The 13,972-nt window shown below is 37.1% G+C and overlaps 1 protein-coding gene across 2 annotated transcripts in view; it reads left to right on the forward strand.

Moving 5' to 3' along the window:
- BABAM2 (BRISC and BRCA1 A complex member 2) overlaps positions 1-13,972 on the forward strand; it is a 682,281-nt gene that overhangs the window by 271,523 nt on the left and 396,786 nt on the right. For both annotated transcript variants that reach the window (XM_023550554.2, XM_003411950.4), the window contains exon 5: positions 300-494. In XM_023550554.2, the coding sequence (XP_023406322.1) occupies positions 300-494 (195 nt within the window). The remainder of the gene's footprint in view (positions 1-299; positions 495-13,972) is intronic.

A 13,972-nucleotide genomic window follows, 5' to 3' on the forward strand; every position in this document is an offset into this window, starting at 1 on the left:
CTGAATTTATAGTCTAAGATACTTAAGTTTCTTGTTTTATTACTACCCTGCTTTACCCTTGCTGTTTCTGCCTACTCATGATGGAATTCCTCCTTGGCTTTCTGTGAAGACTTTTAGAAGGCAGCAGAAATTATCAAGATCAAAAGACTCTTCTAACTCCAACTCTAGTTATAGTTAACTAGTAGTCTGTTCTGCTTAGATTTTTTATCACGTCTTTCGTCTATATTGATGTGTGAATGTGATATTCGATTTGCATGAAAATTCATTTTTGACTGGTCTTTTATTTATGGCTTCTACAGAATCTTGCCTCCTGGAATCCTTCCAATCCTGAATGTCTCTTACTTGTGGTGAAGGAACTCGTGCAACAATATCACCAATTTCAATGCAGCCGCCTCCGCGAGAGCTCCCGTCTCATGTTTGAATACCAGACATTACTGGAAGAGCCACAGTATGGAGAGAACATGGAAATTTATGCTGGGAAAAAAAACAACTGGGTAAGGTTTTCTTCAGAATGGGAAAAAATTACTTCATCTTTAATAAATAAAATAATTCAGATGACCATTTATAGTAAACCCTATCCATTTCCTTAGATAAGCATGGCTTAGGTAGCCTTTACACTTTACCATAATTTTGAGTTTGAAGGGACCTTAATGTTTATCGGAAACTCTGGTGGCATAGTTAGTTGTAAAGAGCTACAGCTGCTAACCAAAAGGTTGGCAGTTTGAATCCACCAGGAGCTCCTTGGAAACTTTATAGGGCAGTTCTTCTCTGTCCTGTTGGCTCGCTATGAGTCAGGATTGACTTGACAGCAGTGGGGTTTTTTGGTTAATGTTTATCTGGTTCATTGTGTTTCTCAAAGGTTACCTGGAAAGTTTTTAAAATTCAAAGTCTCACATTCCCAGCCCCAGATACTCAGAAGTCTGAGGCAGAGCCTGTGAACCTGCATGTGTAACAAGCTCTCATGGAGCCTCTGATGCAGGTGGCCCACGGGAGACATGAGTTCTCTCTTCCTTTCAATGTGGAATTTGTCCTGTATCCCAGTCAGATAAGGGAGGTCAGTAACTCTGGAGGCAGTTAGCTTATATGAGCCTTTCATAATTTCTTTACATTGTGTAGTCCTTTCAAAATGCAAGTCAAATCGTATCACTTCTCTGCCCAGACCTTCATATACCTCTCTTTTTATCTCATGGTAAAAAACAAAGTTCTTTCAATGATGTAAAATGCCCTATGTGATTCCTATCACCACCATCCTCCATCATTATCTGCTCACTTCCTCTCCTACCTTCATCACTCTTATTCAGCTCTAGCCACTCCGGCAACCTTGTTCTGCAGGCATACCAGGTGTGCCCTGGCCATAGGGTCTTTGCTGTGTTTCCCCCAGATTTCTGCATGGCTAACACCCTTCCTCCATGCAAGTTTTCCTCGTATGTCATCCTCTCATAGGTGCTTATGTTAACACCAACTCTCTTTTTTAACAATCTTTTTGCAGTATAATTCACATGCCATAAATGCACCTGTTTTAAGTGTACAATTCAATAGTTTTTAGTAAATTTAGTAAGTTGTGCAGCTACCACCACTGTCCACTTTAGAACAGCTCCATCACCCCAGTAAGATCCCTCATTGCCTCTTTACAGTTAATACCTGTTCCCACCTCCAGCCCTAGGCAACCACTAATCTACTTTCTGTGTCTATAGATTTGCCTTTTCTGGATGTTTCTTATAGATGGAATCATATAATATGTGGTCTTTTCTGTCAGTTCCTTGTTTCTTTTTATGGCTGAATGATATTCCATTGTGTGGATATATGCCATATGTTGTTTATCTATTCTCCAGTTAATGGACATTTGGTTGTTTCCACTTTCTGGCTATTATGAATGCTGCTATAAATTTATAATATAAATATAATTTTTGTGTAACACCTCTTATTGAAACTGCAACTTGTACTTCCCCCAACCTTTAACCTGCTTTACACATTTTTAGCCCCTTTTAACATGCCATATAATTTACTCATAAAATAATTATCTCAGACCTAAGTGACTCTAAACAACAACATTTATTGTCTTACTTTCTGTGGGTCAGGAATCTGTGTATAGCTTGGCTAGATCCTCTGCTTCAGGGTCTTACAGGCTGCAGCCAAGGTGCCTGGCAGGGGTAGAGTCATCTCAAGGCTTGGCTAAGAAGGATCCACTTCTAAGCTGACTCACGTGGGTGTTGGCAGGCTTAGTTCCTTGTGTGCTGTTGGAATGAGGGCCTCAGCTCAGTGCTGGCTGTTGGCCACAGAGACTGCCCTCAGTTTCTTGCCATGTATACCTCTCCACTGGGCCACTCACAAGATGGTAGCTGACTTCATCAAGGTGAGCAAGGGGGAGAGAGTAAAAGAGAGTATGTAAGCAAGAGTATGTAAGCAAGATGGGAGCCACAGTCTTTTATAACCTAATCTTGGAAGTGACATCATATTACTTTTGCTGTATTCTATTTGTTAGGCCCAGCCCACACATAAGAAGAGTAATTACGTAAAGGATTACATAAGTGTCAATACCAGGGATCACATGGAGCCACTTAGAAACAACCTGTCACATTTATTTGTTGTGTTTATTGTTTGTCTGTCTCTCCCCACTGGAATGCAAAGTTCCATGAGGACAGGGACCTTTGTTTTATTTTCTTTTATATCCCAAACACCTAAAATACTGCTTGTCAGATCATTGATATTCCGTAAACACTTGTGGAAAGAATCAATTAATAAACTCTAGTCTAGTTAAGCATAGCATAAGTTTTAGGTCTCCTTTAGTCTTACTTTTCTTAGGCTAAATATGCCCCTCCCCTTTTTATATCTCACTTTTTCTTGAGGACATGGCTTCTAAGGTCTTATACATGATTAATCCCTTTGAATCAGTAGGACTAAAATTTATTCATGTTATAAATCATCTTTTTATTTAGTTCAAAATTTCAACTTATTGATTATTTTTGAGACTAAAATCTGTTCATGTGGATAGTAGGGAAAACTTCGTTGAACTCGGTTTATGCCCTGTCTTTGGCATTTCTCTTATCAGTCAACTTAGTTGTCCTTTCAGAAAAGGGTATGAAGTTAATTTTGTGTGGACTGCTGGAGAACCTGTATTGTATGGACCACTGGTCCCTGTGTTGCCTTTAGTGCTCATAGACTCATTTGAAAACAGGACTCACTGTCAAACTAATTGCTTTAGTTTTCAGGATTTACCTCCCTACTCTCTGTCCTGATTTTAATCTTATGGCTGAATTTAAATATATCTGATTTTATAGTAGCTTTTCTGATCTAAGAGTGATCAAAATTATGTTCATTGACTCAGCTAATACTGAGTTTATCTAGGTGAAATGGTTTAAATTCATTTAAAGCAGTTAGACAGTTTGTATTTATAGCATTAAAAAAAACTTTCTATTTAATTTTTTTTAACTTACAAAACCTACTACTGCAATACTTACCCCAGTATATTTTATTTGATATTGAGTAATTTGTAAGCATTAGGACAATGGTATGGATTCAGAGAAAGTAAATAAAGTGAGAATCCTATAACAAGACAGGGAGGACAACTAGATGTGAAGCTAGCAGCAGACCAGGCCTGGGGAGAGCCTAGTGGAAGTGGGAGCTGAGACTATGGAAGTAAAAAATGAGCACATGAGTTAGAATCAAGGAGTAGGTGAAGAAACTGGATATAAAGATAAGCCTTGAGGTATCAAACAAATTAGAACTTGGCATGAAGGCTCAGGAGTAAGTTAAAAGACTCTCTGTTGATAGAATCCAAATTCAGACCAAGAACCTGGACAGTAAATACAGGACCCTAGCAGCAAGAGATGGAGCAGCAAGAGAGGAGCTTAGTTTTAGCCAACATTTTTAAAATCAAGGATTATATTAGTTTCCTATCATTGCTGTAACAAATTACCACAAGCTTGGTGTTTAAAACAACACCAATATTATCTTAAACTTCTGGAATCCGAAGTCCAAAATGGATCTCACTTATCTAAAATCCAGGTGTCTGCAAGGCGGCATTCCTTCTGGAGGCTCTAGGTGAGAATCTTTCCTTGCCTTTTCCGGTTTCTAGAGGCAGCCCACATTCCTTGATTTGTAGCCCTTTCCTCCAGCTTCAAAGCCAGCAAGGTCAGTCCCAGTCTCTCTCATGCTGCCATCTCTCTGGTTCACTCTTTTGTCTCCCTCTTCTACTCTTAAGGATCCCTATGATTATATTGGGCCCATCCAGATAATCCAGGATAATCTCTTTTTTTTAAGGTCAGTGGATTAGCAACCTTAATTTCACCTGCAACCTTAATTCCACCTTACCATGTAACCCAACACATTCATAGGTTCCAGGGATTAGGACATGGGCATCTTTATAAGGGCCATTATTCTGCCTGCCACAGGGACTTCCTGCCTCCTTCCCCTGCTGTCGGTTAGAACTATTTTTGGAGTGTGGGTGGAGAACTGCTGGTTAAGCATACAGATGGACCTAGTTGAAGGATGAGGAGGGTAACTGGGACAAGAAAAGAAAAGGTGGGTAAAGCATAAGAAAATCTGATAAGATGGGAGGTGAGCTTCTTGACACTCTCTAGGTAAAGGGGAGAGATTTTAAAAAGCAGGCATAAGAAATGTCAAGTAGGAAAAAAAAAAGGAAATGTCAAGTAGGACATTTCAGTGATTTCTGCAGGGCACTTTTCTCCCTCTGTGGCATCAAAGTACATTAGTGGGAGAACACGTGGTCCTTATCTAGAAGGTGCAATACGTTTGAGATATGAGCCACTCATCTCTACTGTTTCTAGATTAGCCCTTTATTATCTCTTTCTCTTAGAGCAGGGGTGGGCAAACTATGGGTTTGGCCTGCTGCCTGCTTTTAAATAAAGTTTTACTGGAACACAGCCATTCCCATTTGTTTACGTATTGTCTCTGGCTGCTTTTGTGCTACAGTGGTAGAACTGAGTAGTCGAGGCAGAGATCATGAGGCCTTCAAAGCCTAAAATACTTTATCTGGCTCTTTACAGAAAAAGTTTGCTGACCTCTAGTTTAGAGGCTCCGAACTCATTTCATTGTCATTAAGCTTGTTGCCTTTGATCTCTACGTTATGTAGCGTGTGTTAATCTTCCCAAATACAACTTTTAAGAAAGTAGTCTGGAATAATGGAAAGACCACTAAGGTCCTGCCACTAACAAGCTGTGGTATAGTAGCTAAGTCTTTTGATTTCTTGGAATCTCTGCTTTCTTATCTAGAATTGGCCTAGGCAGAAAATCTCTAAGCCTTTTTCAACTGTAAAGTTCTGTGGCTGTGTTATTTCACTATGCACTGCCATTTCCTAGCTGTGTACCTTTGGGCAGGTGACTTAATCTTTCTTTACCTTGATTTCCTCATGGGTACAATGGGAATGATAATGATACCACAGAAGGTTATTGTGAGGATTAAATGTTATCCTTCAGAGGGCTTAGAATGGTGCCTGGCATATAGTAAACACTCAGTGAGTGTCAGCAGTGCTCTTGCTGCTGCTTCCGGGCTGCTCTACTGTAGTATGCTTAAAAACTTCTGCAGATTTTCTAAGTCCTTCTCTGGTGTCAGAAGCCAGCATGCATATATTGACTCTATATTTTACGTATCACCTTTTTTGCAGTTCTCAAATCCTATTTCTCTAGGTCATCATTATATTTCCTTGGTCCCCTTCACATGTTGCTTGCTGATCTCTGTACATCACTTCCATCACCAGCATTCCTCAGCTTCTTTGATAAGATTCAGTCCTCCCCACTGGGCTTTGCTCATTCGCATTCCCATTTTTCAAGTGAGCTCAAATCTTCTCTAGTGCTTGAGGAGAATGCTGTTATCTTTATTTCCATCTTCCCTACCAAGAAAAAAAAAAATTTTTTTTTTTCTTAAGTCCAAATGCTGTTATCTTAATATATTTCCATCTTTTCTACTAAGAAGGATGGACTGAAAACCAAAAATAAACAAATAAATAAAAATAAAGAAGAAAAAGACAAACATTTGCCTGTGTAAGTTTGGTGAAGTATTGTAAGAGAGGTCCTCTCATTTTAAATGAGTTTAAGCCTCTAGGTTCATGCAAGTTACACATTAGGGTATTGAAGACATCTGTACATGTGCCATCAGAGACATTATCTTTGAGAAATTATAGGGAGCAGAAAGAATCTAGAAGACTGTAGAAAATAAAAACATTCTGGAGATTTTAAAAAGAAATTACACTCAGGCCTTTAAGCAGATGATTTATAAACTTTTAAATAAGATTGAAATAGTCAAGGGAGCAACAGTTGGGTAACCAAGAAACAATCATGGCAAACTTATCTAACCCTTTGAAGGAAGGTGAAAATATAGGCTGAGATTATGTCATTTTTGTGGAGCATTTGGTCATTCCCTCTTAGCGTTCCATTGACTGTGTGCTCTTTTCTTAGGCATTTGAATCTGCAGAACAATCACACCCAAAAAATTAGATATAATTTTTGTCAGCTATCAGTCAGGTCTCTTGTGGAACGTCACAGGGATTTTCCCTTGACCCTATCCTGTTCTCTGTTTTACCAGGGACTTGAATGAAGTCTTAAAAGCATGCTGTTTTTCATATGACATAGAGGTTGAAGAGATAACTATTATGAAAAACTACAGAATCAAGATTTAAAATTATTTTCATGGGCTAGACTGCCCAAAACAAAAAAAATTCAATGTAGTAAATTTAGCCGGTATGGGACTGATGTACATTTATGGAAAGCATACTACAGTAGAGAGGCCCTGAAGGAGCAGCAAGAGCACTGCCGACACTCACTGAGTGTTTACAATACACCAGGCACCATTCTAAGCCCTCTGAGGGATGATAACATTTAATCTCACAGTAACCTTCTGTGGTATCATTATCATTCCCATTGTACCCATGAGGAAATCAATACTGGATAGATTAAGTCCCAAGTGGAAAATACAGACTGTGTAAGAGTTCAGAAGAGCCAATCACTGAGGAATGGAGTGACTAAAGAAAAACCCACACTAAAGAAAGCCTTTCCAAATGATCTGGAACTGACCTAGGCCCCGAGGGAAGGTAGACAAAGGCAGTATTATAGGTAGAGGAGGCCACTGGGTTATATGGTTGGGGAAGAGTTTAGGTGCATAACTTATGTGGAGAGCAAGAAACATAAGCCCGTTGTGTGAGTGGGTTACTGATCAGTAAATCACATCTCTTATGTCTTACTGGCATATTGAAGTGTGAGGACATTTTGGAATAAATTGATGTTTATTAAGACATGAAAATTAATATTCTCTTTAAATAAAACATTATGAGGATCAATATCTTCTTCCTGGCCTGAATGTAAATCCAAGTATTTTGGTTCTTCTGATCTAAGTAGTTTATCTGACAAATGCTTTCTGTAAGGAGCCTAAGACTGCGCATAGTTACTTTGGATTACAAAATTCTGTCTGTATTAGAATGGTAACCACTTGTCTTCACTGTTGCCATGATTGAATTTTTCTTTCTGTCTCATGTGTTTACATTCTTAACCTTCCATTTCTGTTCTAAAAGTATGAGGCTCTTAAAAACCTGAGATGTCTCTTGCCTTTTACAGTCAGCTGGCTCAAAGAAAATTTTACAGCCTTGTAGATGAAGGAAGAAAAGGACTCTGACCTCCTGTCAGCCTCCTGACAAAGCCTGCTGATTTGAAATATAGTGCCCCACCTCCCCACCCCCACAAACACTCTTTTCTCCGTCAGACTTCCATTTAGAGTGTTTCCGAAAGTGTACATTTGAAAATAAATGTTAACAAGCAAACAAAAAACCATGCTAATATTTAATTCTTTGCCTTTGTCTTTGTTGAAGTCATTTCTCTTGTTGCTTTGCCTATCTCTTTTAATGAGAGGATATGAGTTTCAAGCATTGTATTCCTTACTGTCATGGTTTTATAATATTTAGTAAACATTAATTTTTTTAAGCCAGGAGAAAACAGATGATAAAAGCTTATTATGTTCAGAATGAACAACACTTATTGTAAGCCTCCATGATCAGAGTGTTTTTAAAGGTATATTTATTTTTTAGTTTTTAAAAACTTATAATTTTGAAATAATTATTGATTCACAGGAGGTCCTGTGTACACTTCACCCAATTTTCCCCAATGGTTACATTTTGTATAACTATAGTACAATATGGAAGTCAATGTATGTGTATAGCTTTATACTGTCTTATCACATGCGAGGATTCCTGTAACGACCATTGTAATCAAGATATAGAACTATTCACTAACCTCAGAGCTCTTCCTGCTATCCCTTTGAGCATAGTTAATTTTAAGATCAGAATTTTAAAAATGATTCATTCTAACAATGTAAACACCAGATATCAAAATAATGTATACTATTTTGATACAATGTATCAATATTAAGACACATCTGTAAGTTTTCTCAGTGGTTAAAGCCTAAGAGTTTTTAGTATCTGTAGGTCACTGCCTTGTCAGCATTTTCTGCGTGGGCATGTTGTATTTGAAGAACCAGTGTATGTTAATTGTAACAAAGCATAGAAGGCAAATTTTTCTTTTATTTTTGTTTTACTTCCCAGAACTCAAAGTTAGTTTATTATACCCAAATATAAGTGTTGAGATTTCTAAAACACATATTTTGCCAGTGGGTGGTTTCTGAAATTAAAAATTTTTTTTATTGTGATAAATCTGTATGTAACAAAACATTTACCATTTCCACATTTTTTTACATGTGCAATTCAGTGACAAAAAACAGTTTTTTAAGCAACTTTTCTTTTCCTTTTGTGGATTTTTTTCCTTAATAGTGGTATGTGCTTATATAATGGAAAAATGTGAAACAATTATCTTTTTGTTGTATTTGACCCCCAATCCCAGTAAGATTTAAAAAACTCTGTGGCTTATAACTGGCAACGTCTAAAAATTATGCAGAAAAGAAAGGAGCCACTTCATGAGAGCTCCTCATTTGAGTTAGTGTCTATGCTCCTTTTATCTCATCTCCTTAGGATATTAAAAGTGAAGGGAAAGTATATGAGCAGTTTTAGTTAAGAGTGTGAACTCCTGTAGGGCAGAGGCCATATGGAGATGTGTTGGAGGGAGGGTGATCTGGGAGGCAGGAGCTTGTATTTCTAATTATGTCATTCTAATCTTGACACAAAGGTTAAATTAGATCCTGTTTATGGGAAGCAAACATAGAGTTAAGCAAACACAGAGTTATGTAATACACAGTGGTATTATTATTAGCCAACTTTTGCATATTCTGGAAGTAAATTATTATAGTAGGTGCTCAATAAATGCTTGTTCAATAATTATGCCTGCATCAGCTCTGAAAATGCTGTTAATCATAAAGTTAATTTTAAGATAGACAAGTAGTTGATACCTCCAAGATGCAGATAAATTATGGAAAGCAGGGTAACAATGAAAGGTACTTTTTTAAGACAGAGGATGTTGCTTATATTTTCAGGAGCAGTTTTGATGGAGTTCAGAGTATGGAAGAAATGACTTCAGGGTATCAGGAAAGAAGGAGGAGAAGGGAAAGTAAAGACAGTAGGTTTAGATAGTATTTAGAGAAAGAAGAAAAAAGCCGTACTAATTGGAAGAGGCAATGAGGTCCCATAATTATTCCTACCAATATGGTAACATTTATCAGTCTACGTGTCAGGAGTCTTCCAATTTCATGGTATTTGGTATGTCACATAAGTCTTCAGGTATTTATGGCAGAGAGTATCTAACTTATTATGGGGATTATTGTTTTTTTTTGTAGTTGTACTTTAGATGAAGGTTTACAGAGCAAACTAGTTTCTTATTGAACTGTTAATACACTTATTGTTTTGTGACACTGGTTGCCAACCCCACAACATGTCAACGCTCTCACCTTTTCAACCTCACATTCTCTATTACTGACTTTCCTGTCCCTCCTGCCTTCTCATCCTTGTTGTGGAGATTATTTTTAATGGAAAATATCTAGAACTGTACTGTCCAGTACAGGGGTCTCTAGCCATATATGACCACTGAACACTTGAATTGTGGCTAGTCTGAATTGAGATGTGTGCACGTGTAAAATACACACTGGTGTTTGAATAATTAGTACAAAAAATGTAGAATATCTCAATTTTTATGTTGCTCACATGGAAATGATAATATTTTGGGTATATTATTAAAACGGACTTTGCCTGTGATTTTTTTAAAAATGTTTTTTTAATGTTGCTGCTAGAAAATGCAAAATTTTACATATGTGGCTCATATTTGTGCTTTGTTTATCTTTCTCTTGGACAACACTGGTCTAGAATGGTGAGAAAGGAGGGTGAGAGTGATAAAAGAGGGATCAAAATCTCTGGAGGGCCTGGAAGTAGATGGCCTTTTTACTACTGGCCACAAGGATGTAGTGGGTGTTCTGGTGATGCCAGTCTGTCAGTCCGCAGGGGTGCATGCAACTCCTCTCATAACCCCTCTACTGTTGGAAGCTGGGGGTTATGCCCTGATGGCAAATGACTTACAGCCAGCAATGAACTATGGTTGCTCCTTTGAAAAGGGTATATATAGTGTGGTAGCCAAATGTGGGAAACTCTGGTGGTGAAGTGGTTAAATGCTATGGCTGCTAACCAGAAAGGTCACCAGTTCAAATCCACCAGGCGCTCTTGGAAGCTGTATGGAACAGTTCTACCCTGTCCTATGAGTCAGAATCGACTCGACAGCAATGAGTTTTTTTTTTAGCCACATGTGTTACAGCACATTTTAAGGACTTGGTCAGATTTATTTTTATTTCAATCACATGGAGCTATTATTGAATATTATTTCCCACAACAGATTCTCATATTTTTAATTATTTTTGTACTGAAATTTGGTCTATTGGATTTTGACTTGTATGTCTGTGGGAGTACTTAAGATTTTGCTCATTCATCTCTCATTCATAAAAGTGACTGTGTGTGTGTGTATAACTAAAATTACTTAAGACCTCAAGGTGTTAAAGGTAAAGAGGTAACTTTTTCAATCATACTGCCATTTAAAAGGAACTTTATTATTGTTTTTTTTGATAATAGAGGTGTCAGTGGAAAACTCCTTCAGCAGACTCCATCATGTAGAAAGGACCTTGTTTTATAGAAGCATATGAAACACACAAAAATCCTTTCCATTTATTTTTTTTTTACGCATTATAGAGCAGCATGTGAAGAAGGACAAACGTTGTATCACCCACTTGTATATGTGAGGCTACTTTTTGTTTGTGAAGTCCTGGGGTGCTTTGCCCTATTTCCCTAGTGACTAATGTAAGGAGCACGATTTGTACAATATTCTTGGCATGAAAGAAGTCTACACGTGTCTTCAAAGGACCAACTGACTAAGGTTTTTAAAATCATCTCTCCATGTAAAAAAAAAAAGTTGCCATCGAGTCAATTCTGACTCATAGCAACCCCATAGGCCAGAGCAGAACTGCCCCATAGGGTTTCCAAGGAGCAGCTGGTGGATTCCAACTGCCAGGCTTTTGGTTAGCAGCTGTAGCACTTAACCACTATGCTACCGGGGCTCCAAATAATAAAAGGAAAAAGATGAAGAATCCTATATTTGAAGTGTTTTGCAACAGCGTTTTTTTTTTTTGTAATAGTTTTCAGGAAACATACAAATGACTCAGTCTATTCCAAAAACAAAAAACAAGTGATTCTTAGTTTTTCAACTATTTTCAATGATGCTATGGTACCACTAACTTATTGACTGCAACCCCCAGAAACCCAGTGCCCTTATTGACTGCAAAGATATGTGGAAATAGTGTTGGTTAGATCAAGAAGGCATGTAAGCTGAACAGAGTTCTTCCTTGAGAAATTGGAGTGGTACTGGGAATAAAATTGGTCTCTCTTTGAGTAACTGGTTTATAACATGTAAATCTGGGAACTTTGGGGGCCTTTTTTTCCTCATCTCATCTAGTCAAAAGAAGCAGAAACTGATACACAGAGAAAAAGTAGGCTGCAGGTCAGAGAGGAACAGATATTAAGAGACAAAGAGAAAATTCTGAGGGTTTTGGATTCCTTGGAGCTGAGGCCAGGCGCCATTTTTATCTTTAGGTTCCCTGAGATGCTTCACATCCTTTTAATAAATTATCTTTTATTTGCTCTAGTTAGTTTGGGATTCTGTCACTTGAACCTATGAGTCCTGACTAAATTACTTCCAGAGCATCCTTTGAATTTCCCTGTCAAGGCATTTATCACATTGTAGTGTTTTTTTTTTATCTGTCTCCTCAAAAAGACTTTAAGCTCCTTCAAGATAGGAACTGTGTTTTGTTTCTAAAGATTTCCATTACCTAGCTTAGTAGTTGCACAGTAGGTGCTCAGTAAATGTTGAATGAATGAGTGAATAAATGTTGAGCATGTCATTATACGTGCTTTTAATTTTAAATTTCTCTTATTTAATTTTTGGTTGGTTACTATATTGATATTGTTCAAAAATCAAAATACATACAAAGGTATATAGTGAAAAGGCTCCTTCCTATCATTTTCCTGTATCTGCCCAAATCATACCAGTTCTCTTTTTCTCTTCCACTTTAGATAAACACCACCGTTAGTTTTTTTGTATAATTTTTCAGAATTTATTTATGTACATATAAACAAATACAAATTTATTTTTTATTCTCTGCCTTTTTATGCAAATGGTAACATGTATATATACAGATATACACACACACTGTTTTGTCCCTTGCTTTTAACTTAATATAGCTCAGAGATTTTTTTTCCATGTAAGTACATTCGGAACTCTCTCATTGTTCTTTACAATTGCATATTATTGCATTGTATAATTGAACTGTATTTAATCTCAATTGTTGGACATTAAGGTTGCTATTACAAACAACACTATAACAAATAATCTTGTACATATGTCATTTTTCATGTGTTCAAGTATATCTAAAATAAATTACTAGAAGTGGAATTGCTGAATGAAAGGTTATGTGTTTATAATTTTATTACCAAAATAACTTTTAGAAAGCTTATACCAGTTTATTAACCCAGCAGCAGTATATAAAAGTGGCTGTTTCTCTGTAGTCTTATCAAGAGTGTATTAAGATATTTGTAGGTTTCTGTCAAGTTCCACCTCTCATAATGGTCATGTAGCTCCTGTTGGATTAACTCTTCCACAAATAACAACTGTAAACTCTGGACAAAATATGAAGCCAAATGCCTGAAGACACTGGAAAGTGATCAAAAGGAGGCAGATACTGGTTGGGGGTTGATACTTGAAAGAAGGAATGCACTGGCCTTTAACCTAAGGTAGATCTCGGTTGACATGCTGAATGGCTAAAATCCAGACAGAAAACTCATAGTCTTACTGGTTTGAAGAACTAGATAACAGAGTTCAAGATAACCACAGCATCAGGAAAATAAGAAGGGATATCCCAGAAAGAAGCAAGCCACCGAGAGAAAGCCTCAAATTCTGTATATCTACTATACCCAAAACTGCGATTGACTCCTGAGCCTGCATGTATGTGGTAGACATCAAGTAGACCAGCTAAGGATAAAATAACAAAATTGAGATTTTAAATTTTGGAGTTTGAGTTCAACCAAGCCAACTGCCTACTAAAATTTAAAAAAATCAGTAGTCTTTGAGGAACATAACAAAATTAATTCACAATGTCCAGAATATAATCCAAAATTATCAAACATGTGAATAAGCAGGAAAATGTGGCTCATACTCAAGAGAAAAGACAGTCAGTGGAGATGACACCCAAAAGACCCAGATATTGGAATTAAAAATCAACAATTTTAAAGCATCTGTTACAATTAGACTCAAGGACATAAAGGAAAATAGGCTAAGAATGAATAAAAGGATAGAAAATCTCAGAAGCTATAAAAAGTCTCAAATGGAAATTTTAGAACTGGAAAGTATAATATATGAATTTAAAAATTCACCATATGGACTTAGCACCTGACTGGAGATGATTTAAAAAAAAAAAAAAAAACAGTATACTTGAAGATATGTCAATATAAGTTATCAAATCTCAAGGGCAAAGGAAGGGGAGATTAATAACG

This window comes from Loxodonta africana, chromosome 12, assembly GCF_030014295.1.
Source record: "Loxodonta africana isolate mLoxAfr1 chromosome 12, mLoxAfr1.hap2, whole genome shotgun sequence".
NCBI classification, from domain to species: Eukaryota; Metazoa; Chordata; class Mammalia; order Proboscidea; family Elephantidae; genus Loxodonta; species Loxodonta africana.